This window comes from Choloepus didactylus, chromosome 5, assembly GCF_015220235.1.
Source record: "Choloepus didactylus isolate mChoDid1 chromosome 5, mChoDid1.pri, whole genome shotgun sequence".
NCBI classification, from domain to species: domain Eukaryota; kingdom Metazoa; phylum Chordata; class Mammalia; order Pilosa; family Megalonychidae; genus Choloepus; species Choloepus didactylus.
In genome coordinates, this window is record NC_051311.1 from 104549567 (window position 1) to 104567670 (window position 18104).

The 18104-nt window shown below is 36.2% G+C and overlaps 1 protein-coding gene across 9 annotated transcripts in view; it reads left to right on the forward strand.

The window, feature by feature from the left end:
• Window positions 1–18104, forward strand: part of ADAM22 (ADAM metallopeptidase domain 22) — a 285191-nt gene that overhangs the window by 133024 nt on the left and 134063 nt on the right. For all 9 annotated transcript variants that reach the window (XM_037836582.1, XM_037836583.1, XM_037836585.1 and 6 more), the window contains exon 4: window positions 15964–16030. In XM_037836582.1, the coding sequence (XP_037692510.1) occupies window positions 15964–16030 (67 nt within the window). The remainder of the gene's footprint in view (window positions 1–15963; window positions 16031–18104) is intronic.

The following is an 18104-nucleotide window of genomic DNA, read 5'->3' on the forward strand; positions in this document are numbered from 1 at the left end:
GTAGTGACTACTCAGCAGCCACCATGGAGGCAAGAAGGCAGTGGCACAATATATTTAAAATTCTGAGTGAGAAAAATTTCCAGCCAAGAATACTTTATCCAGCAAAGCTCTCCTTCAAATTTGAGGGAGAGCTTAAATTTTTCACAGACAAAGAAATGCTGAGAGAATTTGCTAACAAGAGACCTGCCCTACTGGAGATACTCAAGGGAGCCCTACAGACAGAGAAACAAAGAAAGGACAGAGAGACTTGGAGAAAGGTTCAGTACTAAAGAGATTCGGTATGGGTAAAATAAAGGATATTAATAGACAGAGGGGAAAAATATGACAAACATAAACCAAAGGATAAGATGGCTGATTCAAGAAATGCCTTCACGGTTATAACGTTGAATGTAAATGGATTAAACACCCCAATTAAAAGATATAGATTCACAGAATGGATCAAAAAAAATGAACCATCAATATGTTGCATACAAGAGACTCATCTTAGACACAGGGACACAAAGAAACTGAAAGTGAAAGGATGGAAAAAAATATTTCATGCAAGCTACAGCCAAAAGAAAGCAGGTGTAGCAATATTAATCTCAGATAAAATAGACTTCAAATGCAGGGATGTTTTGAGAGACAAAGAAGGCCACTACATACTAATAAAAGGGGCAATTCAACAAGAAGAAATAACAATCGTAAATGTCTATGCACCCAATCAAGGTGCCACAAAATACATGAGAGAAACACTGGCAAAACTAAAGGAAGCAATTGATGTTTCCACAATAATTGTGGGAGACTTCAACACATCACTCTCTCCTATAGATAGATCAACCAGACAGAAGACCAATAAGGAAATTGAAAACCTAAACAATCTGATAAATGAATTAGATTTAACAGACATATACAGGACATTACATCCCAGATCACCAGGATATACATACTTTTCTAGTGCTCATGGAACTTTCTCCAGAATAGATCATATGCTGGGACATAAAACAAGCCTCAATAAATTTAAAAAGATTGAAATTATTCAAAGCACATTCTGTGACCACAATGGAATACAATTAGAAGTCAATAACCATCAGAGACTTAGAAAATTCACAAATACCTGGAGGTTAAACAACACACTCCTGAACAATCAGTGGGTTAAAGAAGAAATAGCAAGAGAAATTGCTAAATAATGAGACGAATGAAAATGAGAACACAACATACCAAAACCTATGGGATGCAGCAAAAGCAGTGCTGAGGGGGAAATTTATAGCACTAAACGCATATATTAAAAAGGAAGAAAGAGCCAAAATCAAAGAACTAATGGATCAACTGAAAAAGCTAGAAAATGAACAGCAAACCAATCCTAAACCAAGTAGAAGAAAAGAAATAACAAGGATTAAAGCAGAAATAAATGACATAGAGAACAAAAAAACAATAGAGAAGATAAATATCACCAAAAGTTGGTTCTTTGAGAAGATCAACAAGATTGACAAGCCCCTAGCTTGACTGACAAAATCAAAAAGAGAGAAGACCCATATAAACAAAATAATGAATGAAAAAGGTGACATAACTGCAGATCCTGAAGAAATTAAAAAAATTATAAGAGGATATTATGAACAACTGTATGGCAACAAACTGAATAATGTAGAAGAAATGGACAATTTCCTGGAAACATATGAACAACCTAGACTGACCAGAGAAGAAATAGAAGACCTCAACCAACCCATCACAAGCAAAGAGATCCAATCAGTCATCAAAAATCTTCCCACAAATAAATGCCCAGGGCCAGATGGCTTCACGGGAATTCTACCAAACTTTCCAGAAAAAACTGACACCAATCTTACTCAAACTCTTTCAAAACATTGAAGAAAATGGAACACTACCTAACTCATTTTATGAAGCTAACATCAATCTAATACCAAAACCAGGCAAAGATGCTACAAAAAAGGAAAACTACCGGCCAATCTCCCTAATGAATATAGATGCAAAAATCCTCAACAAAATACTTGCAAATCGAATCCAAAGACACATTAAAAAAATCATACCCCATGACCAAGTGGGGTTTATTCCAGGCATGCAAGGATGGTTCAACATAAGAAAATCAATCAATGTATTACAACACATTAACAAGTCAAAAGGAAAAATCAATTGATCATCTCAATAGATGCTGAAAAAGCATTTGACAAAATCCAACATCCCTTTTTGATAAAAACACTTCAAAAGGTAGGAATTGAAGGAAACTTCCTCAACATGATAAAGAGCGTATATGAAAACCCCACAACCAGCATAGTACTCAATGGTGAGAGACTGAAAGCCTTCCCTCTAAGATCAGGAACAAGACAAGGATGCCTGCTGTCACCACTGTTATTCAACATTGTGCTGGAAGTGCTAGCCAGGGTAATCCGGCAAGACAAAGAAATAAAAGGCATCCAAATTGGAAAAGAAGAAGTAAAACTGTCATTGTTTGCAGATGATATGATCTTATATCTAGAAAACCCTGAGAAATCGACGATACAGCTACTAGAGCTAATAAACAAATTTAGCAAAGTAGCGGGATACAAGATTAATGCACATAAGTCAGTAACGTTTCTATATGCTAGAAATGAACAAACTGAAGAGACACTCAAGAAAAAGATACCATTTTCAATAGCAACTAAAAAAATAAAGTACCTAGGAATAAACTTAACCAAAGAAGTAAAAGACCTATACAAAGAAAACTACATAACTCTACTAAAAGAAATAGAAGGGGACCTTAAAAGATGGAAAAATATTCCATGTTCATGGATAGGAAGGCTAAATGTCATTAAGGTGTCAATTCTACCCAAACTCATCTACAGATTCCCTGCAATCCCAATCAAAATTCCAACAACCTACTTTGCAGACTTGGAAAAGCTAGTTATCAAATTTATTTGGAAAGGGAAGATGCCTCGAATTGCTAAAGACACTCTAAGAAAGAAAAACAAAGTGGGAGGACTTACACTCCCTGACTTTGAAGCTTATTATAAAGCCACAGTTGCCAAAACAGCATGGTACTGGCACAAAGATAGGCATATAGATCAATGGAATCGAATTGAGAATTCAGAGATAGACCCTCAGATCTATGGCCGACTGATCTTTGATAAGGCCCCCAAAGTCACTGAACTGAGTCATAATGGTCTTTTCAACAAATGGGGCTGGGAGAGTTGGATATCCATATCCAAAAGAATGAAAGAGGACCCCTACCTCACCCCCTACACAAAAATTAACTCAAAATGGACCAAAGATCTCAATATAAAAGAAAGTACCATAAAACTCCTAGAAGATAATGTAGGAAAACATCTTCAAGACCTTGTGTTAGGCGGCCACTTCCTAGACTTTACACCCAAAGCACAAGCAACAAAAGAGAAAATAGATAAATGGGAACTCCTCAAGCTTAGAAGTTTCTGCACCTCAAAGGAATTTCTCAAAAAGGTAAAGAGGCAGCCAACTCAATGGGAAAAAATTTTTGGAAACCATGTATCTGACAAAAGACTGATATCTTGCATATACAAAGAAATCCTACAACTCAATGGCAATAGTACAGACTGCCCAATTATAAAATGGGCAAAAGATATGAAAAGACAGTTCTCTGAAGAGGAAATACAAATGGCCAAGAAACACATGAAAAAATGTTCAGCTTCACTAGCTATTAGAGAGATGCAAATTAAGACCACAATGAGATACCATCTAACACCGGTTAGAATGGCTGCCATTAAACAAACAGGAAACTACAAATGCTGGAGGGGATGTGGAGAAATTGGAACTCTTACTCATTGTTGGTGGGACTGTATAATGGTTCAGCCACTCTGGAAGTCAGTCTGGCAGTTCCTTAGAAAACTAGATATAGAGTTACCATTCGATCTAGCGATTGCCCTTCTCGGTATATACCCGGAAGATCGGAAAGCAGTGACACGAACAGATATCTGCACGCCAATGTTCATAGCAGCATTATTCACAATTGCCAAGAGATGGAAACAACCCAAATGTCCTTCAACAGATGAGTGGATAAATAAAATGTGGTATATACACACGATGGAATACTACGCGGCAGTATGAAGGAACGATCTCGTGAAACATATGACAACACGGATGAACCTTGAAGACATAATGCTGAGCGAAATAAGCCAGGCACAAAAAGAGAAATATTATATGCTACCACTAATGTGAACTTTGAAAAGTGTAAAACAAATGGTTTATAATGTAGAATGTAGGGGAACTAGAAGTAGAGAGCAATTAAGGAAGGGGGAACAATAATCCAAGAAGAACAGATAAGCTATTTAACGTTCTGGGGATGCCCAGGAATGACTATGGTCTGTTAAATTCTGATGGATACAGTAGGAACAAGTTCACAGAAATGTTGGTATATTAGGTAACTTTCTTGGGGTAAAGTAGGAACATGTTGGAAGTAAAGTAGTTATCTTAGGTTAGTTGTCTTTTTCTTACTCCCTTGTTATGGTCTCTTTGAAATGTTCTTTTATTGTATGTTTGTTTTCTTTTTAACTTTTTTTTCATACAGTTGATTTAAAAAAGAAGGGATAGTTAAAAAAAAAAAATAAAAACAAGGAAAAAAAAAAGATGTAGTGCTCCCTTGAGCCTGTGGAGAATGCAGGGGTATTGGCCTACCCCACCTCGATGGTTGCTAACATGACCACAGACATAGGGGACTGGTGGGAAGACTGTTGCTGCAAAGGAGAGGCTAGGCCTCCCTATGGTTGTGCCTAAGAGCCTCCTCCCGAATGCCTCTTTGTTGCTCAGATGTGGCCCTCTCTCTCTGGCTAAGCCAACTTGAAAAGTGAAATCACTGCCCTCCCCCCTACGTGGGATCAGACACCCAGGGGAGTGAATCTCCCTGGCAACGTGGAATATGACTCCCGGGGAGGAATGTAGACCCGGCATCGTGGGACGGAGAACATCTTCTTGACCAAAAGGGGGATGTGAAAGGAAATGAAATAAGCTTCAGTGGCAGAGAGATTCCAAAAGGAGCCGAGAGGTCACTCCGGTGGGCACTCTTACGCATACTTTAGGCAACCCTTTTTAGGTTCCAAAGAATTGGGGTAGCTGGTGGTGGATACCTGAAACTATCAAACTACAACCCAGAACCCATGAATCTCGAAGACAGTTGTATATAAATGTAGCTTATGAGGGGTGACAATGGGATTGGGAAAGCCATAAGGACCACACTCCACTTTGTCTAGTTTATGGATGGAGGAGTAGAAAAATAGGGGAAGGAAACAGACAGACAAAGGTACCCAGTGTTCTTTTTTACTTCAATTGCTCTTTTTCACTCTAATTATTATTATTGTTATTTTTGTGTGTGTGCTAATGAAGGTGTCAGGGATTGATTTAGGTGATGAATGTACAACCATGTAATGATACTGTAAACAATCGAAAGTATGATTTGTTTTGTATGACTGTGTGGTATGTGAATATATCTCAATAAAATGAAGATAAAAAAAAATAGATGGTGATGAATGCATAACTATAAGATGATACTGTGAACAGTTGATTGTACACCATGGATAATTATATGCTATGTGAATATTTCTCAATAAAACTGAATTTTAAAAAAATGGTGATGTGAGAAATACAATGTAAACATTTTATTTCACGTATGTATGTGTAAGATAAATTCCAGAAATTAAATTACTGAGTCAAAGGGAATACACAACTTACATTCTTCAGAAACATGTGAGAGTGCCTGTTTTTTTCATTCCCTATATCCGTCATATGCATCTTTGCTCTAGCTGTTCTGGACTTCTCAGGAATGCCTTGAAGGGGTCATGTGCTCTCATTTTTCTCTCCATTTTCATGTTCTTATAAGACTGGAAAGCTACCTCCAACCTTGAACCCTATCCCACCATATTCCCCTCCCTTCTTCCAGTCTTCCTTTTCATTTAAGACTCAATTTCTATTTTAAATTCCTCTTAGAAGTATCCCTTTTCCATAATCACCATCCTGCTTCCTTCCTCCAGAACTTTCCAGGCCCAATTAGATGCCCTCCTCTTTGTGTGTATGAGATTCCTCTAGACACGTATTAGATTTCTCTTGCATGCTTGTATTATGGTGCATCACCCTGAATTGTCTGCACTGGTTCTTTGTTCTTCCTTTAAACTTATCTACAGGCATAGACTATGCCATTTTCATCTCTTTGTCTAACATGTTGGGGAGGCTCTGTAAATGTTTTTATTTATTAAATAAACTGTATTAAAATAAATCAGTGTCAGAATTTTAGATTTAAACAGGATCTTAATGATACGTTAATACAACATAGTTCACTTCATTAGTGAAAAATGGAGTTTTAATTTTAGTGTTCTAAATTCAAAATTAGCGATTCATTGTTTTACACTTCTTTAAGGATAATATTAAATTCAGTTGCTTTTTACTTGCTTGTGACTCCTTTTCTCTGGGTACAAATCAGTACTCCAGTACTGCACTATTTGGTCAACAAATATCAAAGATCTTTTGTTTCTTCCTGTTTCTCCAGTTACTAGGGCCTGGAACAAGGACCTTGTTGGGAACAAGGTTTGTAGAACCTGCCTAAGTTTGGAAATACTGAGGGATAAGACAGGAAACTGGAGCGTGAAGAATCATTGTTTTTACTGACAAAACTGTTAAGAATCATTTTGCCTTAATGTGAAGTATGTTACTGCTCCGTGTTCCTATATCCTCCTTTACAACCTAGACTTTTGTACAGTCTCCCTTAGGGACTATTTGTGCCTGTAGAGCAGACACACTTTCTTATAATCTCTATATTCACATTGGTTGGGGCCAGAGGAAAAGAAAAGAGAGAAAGGTCCTTAGTGTTTACAAACTTTTCAAAAAATTAGTTGCAATCAATTCTAGAACATAGACCAATGCCATTTCTAACCAGGTAAGTCAGTCCTTCTCCTTAGGGAGGGTAAGAATCCAGGAAAGTTGCATCAGCGTAGATATCTCTATCTGAAAATAAAGGGTAGTGGGAAAAGCGAGGCTCCTTAGCACCCCTTTCTTAACCCTTTCCATATTTAGTTATGTGCTTTTTTTTTCTTTTGCCTGGCCGCACATCCTTTGGTTATCTCTACTTGAACTGAAATAACCCAGTTTTTTAATTCTCCAACCTCTCTCCAGCAAAAATATTTTATTTGCAGTTTTGGATTGCCAGTAATCTTCCAATGCTTTTATAGCTCTAGGACTATGCCTCACGGCCCTGGAATCTACATATAAGAAAAATCCCACATAATTCTCAAGCATTTTGAGAAATATTCATATAGTCTGGTGCAATCCCTAGTTCTCACTTCAATTTCATTTCATTTCGTTGCAATTTTTAAATATTTATGGAGTCCCTGTTAACTTTGTACTTCGTGGTACATCTGCATAGAATATTCATGAATTCTTTCTTCATCCTCTTCACTTAATAGGCAAAGGCAATACTTAATTTTTATTAAGGTACTCCTTCCAGATGCCTAATTCATTTGATTCTGAAACCTAAAATTAGAGCAAAAACCAGAGAGAGCCCTGGGAAGAATATGACAGTCATGTAGAAATATCTTGTGTCCTCCTTTTCATTTGGATGTTTGTAATAGAGATTATTCTGTTTCAGAATCTTTCAGAACCCCAGTATCTGAACATGAAGTCTTACCATTATGCATTTTCTCTTTTATAGAAACATAAATTGGAATTGCTGGCTCTATAGCAGCAATGAAAACACTTTTTTCCTTTTACTAGATTGGTGACTGAAGTTAGATTGAGAGCAATACAGTGGTTAATCAGATAATTGTGAAAAGAGATGCCTGTACAAAGACCTTAGATAATCAATCCTTTGTGTCTGGAGTATACACATTCATGGCTGATATATATGACACTTTTTCCTTTTCCTTCTTATCTTCTTGTACATATAAATTCAGTAATTTTCCACAAGAAACTTCAATCCTAAAAGGAATTCCTAGATATAATTTTGTAATATTCAAGAAAATAGGAGAGAAGAGCATATTTATCTTTTCTCTTTGCAGTTTTGATGATATGATTATTAGTTCTGAGAATATTAACTCACAGGGTTAGGTCATAGTGGCAAAATCCTGATGAGCTTTTTTTCCATTTAATGCTCATTTAAGCCAATTTGAAGAGTGATTATGAGATAATGAAACTTTTAAAACAAATTTATCAAAACTTGTCCAGCCAAGTGAGTTGTTCCTTTCAAAGCTGTCACCCTAGCAGGACATTGCGTTTATTGCAGTAACCACTCGACTATTCAAACCAATGTTATATCTTTTGGGGGGAATTGTTATAAAAGTTTATAGCACTTTTTTATAACCTTTTTAATGGTGGCATAGCATCAGTGACAAGGGTATGTTTGAGTTGTGGAAGCTGCCAACTGGTATGAATTATTAGCCTTTTTCACAAAATATGGTTAGGAAATAATGAGACTAGTTTTCTTATGTATCACATAGCTGTCTCTGAAGGCAACTCCAAAAGAAAAACTTTAACAAAGTCTTGAGCAATTTCAGTATCACTGGAATAAGAAAAGCATCCCTCACAGTGACAACTTTGAAAGTCATGGAACTCACACGGCTATTTAGTTCCACTATAGTTAAAAATAAACCATCTTATTATTTACTATAATATTCTGGTATTGTGAAGAAACAAAGGCATTTTTTTGTGAAATCAAAATAACATTGGCTTGGTGTGATTACCATTTTTCTATCAAAAATAATTGTAAATTGGTTGATCTTAGCTGGAAGTGGCCCTTGGAATTGAAAAACAGGTGAAAAAATGACAGCTAACGGAACAAAGTGTAGAAGAAAGGGTATCATTTTTTTCCTTTTACAGAAAGAGTGTCTTGTAACAACTTTTTGGTAGAGTTCTGAGATGAGTGGTGAAATTTAATTTTCTATATTTTGGTGTCTGGTTAATACCATTGTTATCTAGATTTCCCTGGCTCATAAAAGTTATATGCTCATGATAGGAAAAATAAAACATTTAAAATGTTCTACATATTTCTGATTAGATGTAGCAGATTGAATCCAGCTTATATCTTTGCTCCATTATAATGAGACTGAATGTATAATAAACTCACTAGAACAGAGCAGATGAGAAACATCATTAAAATTTTGAAGATGGAGCAACAACAGACAAATGGCAACTGACTCAACAGAGTGGAAAAAGCTAATTTCTAATTGCAACAAGAAGCAAAGCCTGGAAAAGGCTCTGAAGTATCTGATACTTCAGAAAACTGGAATATGGTATGGGAGCTGAAAAGAAAAGGTAGGTTATATTAATTCAAATAGATACTAAGCTCTAAAACTTTATTGTAAAATGAGAAATGCAACATAGTTTTTTATTCTATTTAACATCTAACGCATATGAGAGGAGAAAGATGCTTGGTTTTATAATTATTTATGTTTTGCAGAAAACCAAGATGTTATTCTGACAATTTTTAAGTAAGGAAACCAATCATAATTACAGACTTTTAAAAGGCTACAGTTACTCTTATAGGACACAGCAGCACTCTCTCATGTTTGGGTTCCTGACAGGGTTCCATTGTTGGAAGTAACATTTGCGAGGACTGTCCTGTGACACAGATTAGTATTTTCTTTCTTGCTGCTCTGGAAGAAGAGGGGACATTTTCTTCTCATCTAGATAAATGTTTTTTCCACCAGCAGGTGGAAGGGGCTCCAGTGTCAAAGTTATGTGTTGGAATTCCATTTTTTTAGAAAAAGGCAGATCCAAAAAGCATAAAGCTTGCAATATGGAAGAGAAAAGATCATACTGAGAATTTAAATAAATGAAATAAATAATGAAATATATAATGTGGTATATCTTGAGTTTGCAGGTTCTTCTCAATGGATATCAAAATCACCAAAAATTACAGGAGGAGTATTTTTGGATTGTGGGACTGTAATCTAAGAACTAACATTTTAAAGGAATGAGGGAAAGTGACCAGGAGTCAATAAATGCCTACAAGGACAAGTGATAGGTGATGTATTCTAATGGCATGTGATAAAAAGCAGGGTGATTTTTAGTGAAACAAGGGAGGATGGCACAGATGTGGCAGTCAGAGGGAAGCAGGATACCTCTCCCACTTGCAGACCCAGACAGGATGTGCAGCCCCTGCTAAAGGGAGCTGCAGGAGAAGTAATGCCTTCAGGAGAAAGCTAGTTCTCAGGGTAAAAAGATGAAGGAAATATTCAAAGAGATTAGAGGTAGGAGATTTTGCTGATAACCGTGTGTGGGTTCCAGCAGGCATTATCCAAGGGTTTCTGGAGGTGGGGAGTGGTGGGAAATGGGGAGTGCTATCCCCCATATGGAGCAGACCCAGAGGAGATTAAAGGCATGAAGGATAACTTGGGAGTCTGAGTTTCATTTCACAAAGTTATAGACAGGAACTGTGATGAAAGGCTTGATTAGATTAATGTTGATGATTTTAAAGCAGATCGAGTGATGAAGCTGTGAGAGTTGGTGGTAGGTAGGTGCTCTGTTGCCAAGAACAGGCAGAGTTTGGGACTCCCACTTTATTCCTGCTTATGGGGTCATGCATGTGGGAGTGGGGGCAGAATAACTTTGAGCACATGTATGTGCATAAGCAGGAAAACAATTTTCATGTTTCTAAATTAGAAAGTAATAAAATGAAACTTTCATCCAAAAAGCAGATCTTGAATAAACTTTTAATTCACTTTTGTAGATTTTCTGTAGTTGAAACGAAATAGGACTTTTAAATTCTGGTTGTTACATTCTGATAATATAAATAACAGTTCTGACAAAACACAAAGCTGAAGAAAGGATGGTTAATTCTTTGAGGTATGAAAGTCTAGAACATTTGCCCATTTTCTGCAGTGAGTATTCTTAACAAAGATATTAATTTGCCAAAAGGATCTGGAAAGTTAGTGCTTAGCTAGTGTCCCATTTTGCTAATGCTGCCATTTTGCAAAACACCACAAATGGATTGGCTTTTATAAGGTTTATTTGGTTACAAAGTTACATAAAGTGTCCAAGGTAAGGCATCAACAAAGGGTACCTTCACTGGAGAAAGGCCACTGGCATCCGGAAAACCTCTGTTAGCTGGGAAGACACGTGGCTGGCGTCTGCTTGCTCCCAAGTTGCGTTTCAAAATGGCGTTCTCCAAAATGTCAGTGTCAGCTTCCAAAGACCGTCTTCAAAATGTGTCTGTCAGCTGCAGCTCCAAAATGTCACTCTCAGTTGCTCTCCAAAATGTCACTCTTAGCTGCTCTGAGGTCCTTCCATCTGTGAATTCCTTTATAGGACTCCAGTGATCCAATTAACGCCCCACCCTGAATGGGCGGGGTAACATCTCCATGGAAATTATCCAATCAGACATTTCACTCACAGTTGATCGAGTCACATCTCCATGGAAACACTCAATGGATTTCAATCTAATCAGCACTAATACATCTGCCCCCACAAGATTGCATCAAAGAACATGGCGTTTTGAGGGACATTATATATCCAAACTGGCACAGCTAGAGAGGGAGAAAAAAAAATAAGAGAGAGAGAAGATGAAACTGGGGATAGGGAAATGCATAGAATGGAGGGAATGGGAAGCGTTTTCTTTAAGACAGTTTCTAAGCTTGTAATTTCTTATTCCTTTTAAATAAAATAATGAGATCTATGTTGTTAAAACTTCCATTTCCCTAGGTCTGTTATTCTGAAAAATTTTTCATAGCTTTTGAAATCTTGAATTTCCCATCTTGACACGTGATGTATGTGACTTTTTTCTGTTTCACTGGATGGATGGAATGTGATCATATTTGAAACTTTTTGTGATTCTTTTATATTTATATAATCCAAAATAAGTTACATTGTATTCATTTAGCTGCTGTTCTAAGGAAAACATGGTGTTGATTTTGTGCAATATAACAACCGTTAAATGTTGGAATAAAAAGACATGATTGACTTATCACCTTGCAATTTATTATTTTCCACAATTCTGTGTGTTGACTCTGCAGTTCTGCTTTGTGTGGTGTCTGCTGAGGTACTGTTATTTCTGGAAATTCCAAAGTGTTCTCAGTCCCATGTTGGAAATTGGTGCCAGTGCTGGCTGGGAACTCAACTGGGACAGTCAGCCAAGGACTTTGGTTTTATTCCACATGGGTCTTATGTGGTTGCTTGGGCTTCCTCACAGCATGGTGACTAGATTCAAAGAAGGAGCAGTCCACATGCGTCAGAGTGCAAGATGCAGATCTCAGATGTTAAACGGTGTCACTTATGCCTCATTCTATTTGCCATAGGGCCAGCCCAGGTTCAAGGGGAGGAAACAAGATCTCCACCTCACCATATGGCAAGTCAACGGGAATTTGTAGCCATCTTTAATCAGTCACAGTATACTCTTTGGCCACAAATTATTTCCATTTCTCTCACATATAAATTGTACTAAATTCCTCTGAAGACCCTTAAAATTCATATTCCATTATGATATCAGGCTTACATGCAGGTTCTTATCATTCAGATGAGGTCCAGGTTAAACAAGCTTCTTGGGAGAGATTAGTCAGTTACAGGCCCTGTGAAATTAAAAGACAAGTATACACATTCAAAATACAGTGGAGAGATAGGGACAGTATAACTGCAGTAGATGCTCCTGTTTAAAAAGGACAGGGGTGGGGGAGTGGGGGTGGTGTTTGAGGGCATTTAGCAGTCCTTTGCAATTCTGATATTCAGCCAGGTATATGTCACCAGTTCCTTTTGCTTTGGTAATGGGGGTTATATGTTAATTAAGGCTCTTTTCTGCCATCTGGGAGTGGTTCTCTGTAGTTCTTGGCTCCACCCTCCATGTCATTCTTTCTTTTCCATAAGAAATGTCCCCTGCTTTCATCTAAGTATGTTTCTACGTCTACTTGCTGGTTATGAAAGTTTTGAACTGACTCTGTCCGTCTTGATCCAAGTTGGTGGTATTTCCAGTGATATGATTCTCTTAAAAACTTGGTGATTTTCCTGTGAATCTCATTGGCATTTACTCCATTAAATGAAAGCCACATTCACAAATCTTGTTTAGAAATGCTCCTCTCTACTTGGGAGTTTGAGTCAGAGTGGTATGGGACAATGCCCTTAAGATCCTTAGAAGCCTTTTTGTCTAAGTGAGAATGTCTGTGAGGTATACCTTTAAGATTCTTAGAAATGTTTTTGTCTACTAAGTAGGCCCTTAAAAATCTAGGAGGTAGTCCTTAAGATCTCGGAGATTGGCCCTTAAGAACCTTAGAAACCATTTTATGAAAATGAGAGGATCTAAGAGAAACCAGTAGAGACTGGTTCAGAAACAGGGGTGTTGGTAGGTTGGAAAGGTGAGGCATGAATTAAAAGAGTAATCGGAGTAATAAGGGAGTAATGAGGAAGGAGTGTTTTGGAGATGTGAAGAGAGAGAAGTTTGGAAGTGTTTTCTCAGAATAAATTGGGAAGATGTAGTAAGACTTCTGGACAATGTGCTGAGGGACCACTTGATAAGTGTGGTTATAAATTCAAATTGTGACTACTCAGAATGTTTTGCTTCTTGGAGTCAGACTTTGATTAGAAGAAGTAGGTTTTCTTCTAGCCTTGGCTTTGCCATGTGAGTACAGTGGAGGGAGAGAAGAGTAAAGAAGTTTAGAGTGTGTGCAAAGAATGATGATTGTGATGGATTATGGAATATAAACTGTATTAGGTTGATGAGAGGGAGGTGAAGGACTGTGAAGAAGTTGTAGGGACAATGGTTTAGAAGTCCCAAAACAGTTAAAGTTTTAAAGATGAATAGATAGGACAGGGTAAATTAGGGAGTAGGATGATTGAAATCAAGCTTTGGGAGGCATTTCACACATGTTCTCATTTAATCCCATACCAACTTTATGTGGTAATTTTTATTGTCCCGGTTTTAGACATGAGCAAATTAGGATCATAAAGATTAAATAACTTGACCAAAGTCAAACTGCTAGTAAATGGCAGAGCTGGGATAGAAAAATCAAACTTTTTAATTTTAATCTTCAAAACCTTTTATTGTACCAGCATCCTCTGATTCATGACTGTTGCTCTCTAAACAAAGGGCAATCATTTTTATGACTGAAAATATTTACGTTGTATTTGTTTTGCTTATTCTGGGCTTATTCTGTTATACAATTAATTAACAAAAAGGTCTCAGAATGCATTTCTAATTTTAAAACGATCTTTTTACTTCCTTTAGAAAAAGAGTAGTCTCTAGAATGATTGAAAACAACCTTTCTTTTATCTTTCAAAATCCACAAAGAAGCATTTAGGTATCACTACCGTGTAAGCTGTTAATGCAACATATATTCTACCTGATCCATTTAACATAGAATAAAAGTTCCTATATGTTAAGGAAATACTTCATTTTCCTCTACTTAAAGTGATTTTGTGTAGATCCCTACTTAAGGGTGAACGATGATTATCTAAGGAAAAGAATTCAGAGTAATTTTGATTATCTCTACTTTAGGAGGCTTTAAGAAAATTTACTAAAGGTTCTAAGCTTGATGGTAGTAAGGGTTTTATGGTTTGGTAGAGGGAAAGTTAACCTTTTAAATAAAATGTTTTTCAGCCTGGTAATTAAAATAATAATACTAGCAGACTTCCACAATACTGCAGGCAAACAAAACTATGGGCTGTTATTGGTTTAAATTGTTTGGAGCTCTCCCAGCAATCCTTGGAGGTATACTTGCTGATTGAAATAGCTGCAGAATTCCTGAGAAGATTTTTCTTTCTGTAATTACATTTGTGCTGTGACTCACACTCTTAAGTCCTAGATTTTATAATTCAAAGGAAAATGATCCCTTGAAATTTGAAAACCTAGAAGCTCAAAAATTGATTTTAAAATTATTATTGTTCACTCTGGTGGACATTCTTACAAACTATATAGATAACACTTTTTAGGTTTTAATGTATTGGAATAGCTAGAAGTAAATACCTGAAATACCAAACTCCAACCCAGTAGCCTTGACTCTTGAAGACGATCGTGTAACAATGTCGATTACAAGGGGTGACAGTGTGATTGTGAAAACCTTGTGACTCGCACTCCCTTTATCCAGTGTATGGATGGATGAGTAGATAAATGGGGACAAAAACTAAATGAAAAATTGGGTGGGATGGGGGGATGATTTGGGTGTTCTTTTTTTATTTTTATTTTTTATTCTTATTCTGATTCTTTCTGGTATAAGGAAAATGTTCAAAAAATAGATTGGTAGTACCATCATATAGTACCACAACTATATGATGGTACTGTGAACAGTTGATTATACACCATGGAAGACTGTATGGTATGTGAATATATCTCAATAAAACAAATTAAAAAAATTGTTGTTATTCATACAGCTATTACTCAGAGGATTGTTTTACTTTGATGACTTTTATTTCACTCATGCTAGCTCCAATACTTGGTTGGGATTTAATCTGAGTTTCCATCTCCCAAGATGAAGAACACATCCCACAGGTATCCAACATCAGAGATGAACTGTTCTGGATCCAGGAACTTCAGCAAATTTGGGGCTTTCATTATGGTATTCACCATTACTGTAACTCAGTTTCTCTCAAGGGTCTGCTTACTTGTGATTTTCTTTCATCAGCTGGATGATTCTTTCTGAATTCGCTATTTCAGTTTCCCAAGACAGGTGGTCTGGCTGACTCTGCTAATAAATATTGCCTCTGTATGGTAAAAATTACCACTCCCTGGGAAGTTGTTTCAGACTGATAGCAAGACTGCGGAACAGTACTTTGCAACCATCTGGCTAGTACATTTCCTATTTTTTGTATGGTCTCAGGTAAAAGTGTTGGATATGGATGTGGAAAAATAATCAGGTTTTCTTGTGGTGGGTCTCTACCATGCAGCATCACCATTTCGTTAAAAGAAGCCCTCAGAAATTTGTGAAATATGTGAAAGAGAAACCTGTAAAGTTTCTTTAAGAAAGAATTGTTCAAGCTGATATATGTAACCTTGATCCAGATTTTCAAGTGTTTTACATTTTCAAGATGCTCTTTAATTGTCATTTCTTTTCTATTTTTTAGTGATCTGCTGTCCTCTGAGTATGTGGAGAGACACATTGAACATGGAGGCAAGACTATGGAAGTTAAAGTAAGTAAAAATTTCCTCCCTTTAGGGGAAACTTTTTGAGACTCTTTTAAACACTATTGATTATAATTTGAATTTTTAATGATACTTGTGCCATTTTGAGAATTATTATTTATTTTGTTAGACAAGTGTGTTTACAGAACAATCGTGCATAAAATGCAGAATTCCATATACCACCTATTATTATTAACACCTTGCATTGGTGTGGAACATTTTTTACAATTGATGATAGCACATTTTTATAATTGTATATTAACTATAGTCTACTTGAGGGTTTTTTATATTTATAAATTATCAAGAAAGTTTATCATCTACAGTTATCCCTTCCACACCACGACTTTCCCCATTGTGGTTTTGATATATTATGGGTTGGCATAAGAAATTAAATGGGAATTTTCAGGGAGTTTTGCCAAAGCTGCAAAACACGAAGAAATCTGTTAAGTCCTTGCTGCAGCTTCACCAACAACTGCAAAGTATTTGCATAAACCACAAGATCCGTATCTCTCTTGCGTAAAAAGTGCAACATTCTTTTGGATGCAAGATTGTTATTAAAAAGGCATTCTGGTATACTCTGGCATCATACAAGAAAAGGCTATCTCCTTCTATGATTTCCCTAAAGGAAAATGAAAGTGAAGGATCTACTACTGTGGATTTTCAGGCCAGCAAAGGCTGGTTTCAAAATTTTAAAAAAGGTTTAGCCTACACAATGTAAAAGTAACAGGGGAAGCAGCAGCTGCCAAACAAGAGCCTAAGGAGTTTCCTGAAACCCTGAAAAAAAATCTTATGCAGATTTTTCCAGATCGTAGAGGTGCCACACCCCTAACCCCTGCAATAGGAAGGGATAACTGTACTTGTGAAAACAAAATTTCACTTGTTAGTTATAAAAAAAAAGAGTCCTTAGTATACCACAGAAATTATTAGAGTTACACTTTGTAAAGTTATCATAGCTGCAAGTAATTCTTTTTTAGATTATGCCGCAGAAAATTTTTTTCCGTAATTTGCCTTTAAGCTTGGCACTGAGAAAATGTGAAATCCTTGGTCCAGAATAGGTACCTAGCTTTCCGTTCAATTGAGAAAGACTTTCTTCTGGTAAAATAATAAAATTATTAGGTTTATAAGGAAGTTTAAAATACCTGGAGACAGAAATCTAAGGATAATAGTTCATGTCAGCTAAGCCATGAAAAGATTGCACACAAATAAAAGCATCCTGCAGCTGCAGAGACCTGAGCATAAAAATGTGTCTTTAATTTTTTATTTTCCAGTCCTCTGATGAATCTGGGGACATTTGAGACCAAACATATCCAAATTTAGGGCTGCTTTCTGCCTAATGTTTAATATAGGGAGTTTTGTCCACACTATCTATTCTGCTTAATCAAAATTATAATGTAATTTATATACATTGATTTTCTTTTGCTGATTACAACTTTGATACATGCTCATTGTATTGTATTATAAATATTTTCCCAAGTTATTTTTACATAAAGCCTATGCTCACTGTTTTATAACTTTACTATATTAAAGCTTTTTCCTCAAATTAAATGTTATCAGTTATCAAAATAAATCACATGGTAACCTGAAGAGAATTGGGTTTTTTTGGTTATATATTAACTAAAAATAAAGACAAAAAACTTTATTATGGAAAATCTCAAACTTATATTTAAAGAAGTAAAAAGAACACTATATTATTATGAATCCTTATGTACCTGTTATGAGGCTTCAACAATTATTAATATTTTGCCAATCTTGTTTTCTATAGATCCTCACTTTATTTTTGGCGTGGAATATTTTAAAGCAAATTTCAGACATTAGGACATTTCACCAGTAAATACTTCAAGATACATCTCTAACTGATAAAGACTTAAAATCTGTTGATTTTTGTTAAGTGATCTAGACATAATAATTATAACTCCCTCCAGAAAGTTATTCCAATCTTGTTAAGACTGATTGAATGGTTGATTGATTTATATCATGGCCTAACTGCAGAAAGGATATCAGGATTCTTGTAGGTATGACATAGGAGAATAGAGCCATTTTGCCATAGCCTAGGGTAAAAAATGATGTAAGATCCAAAGTTTAG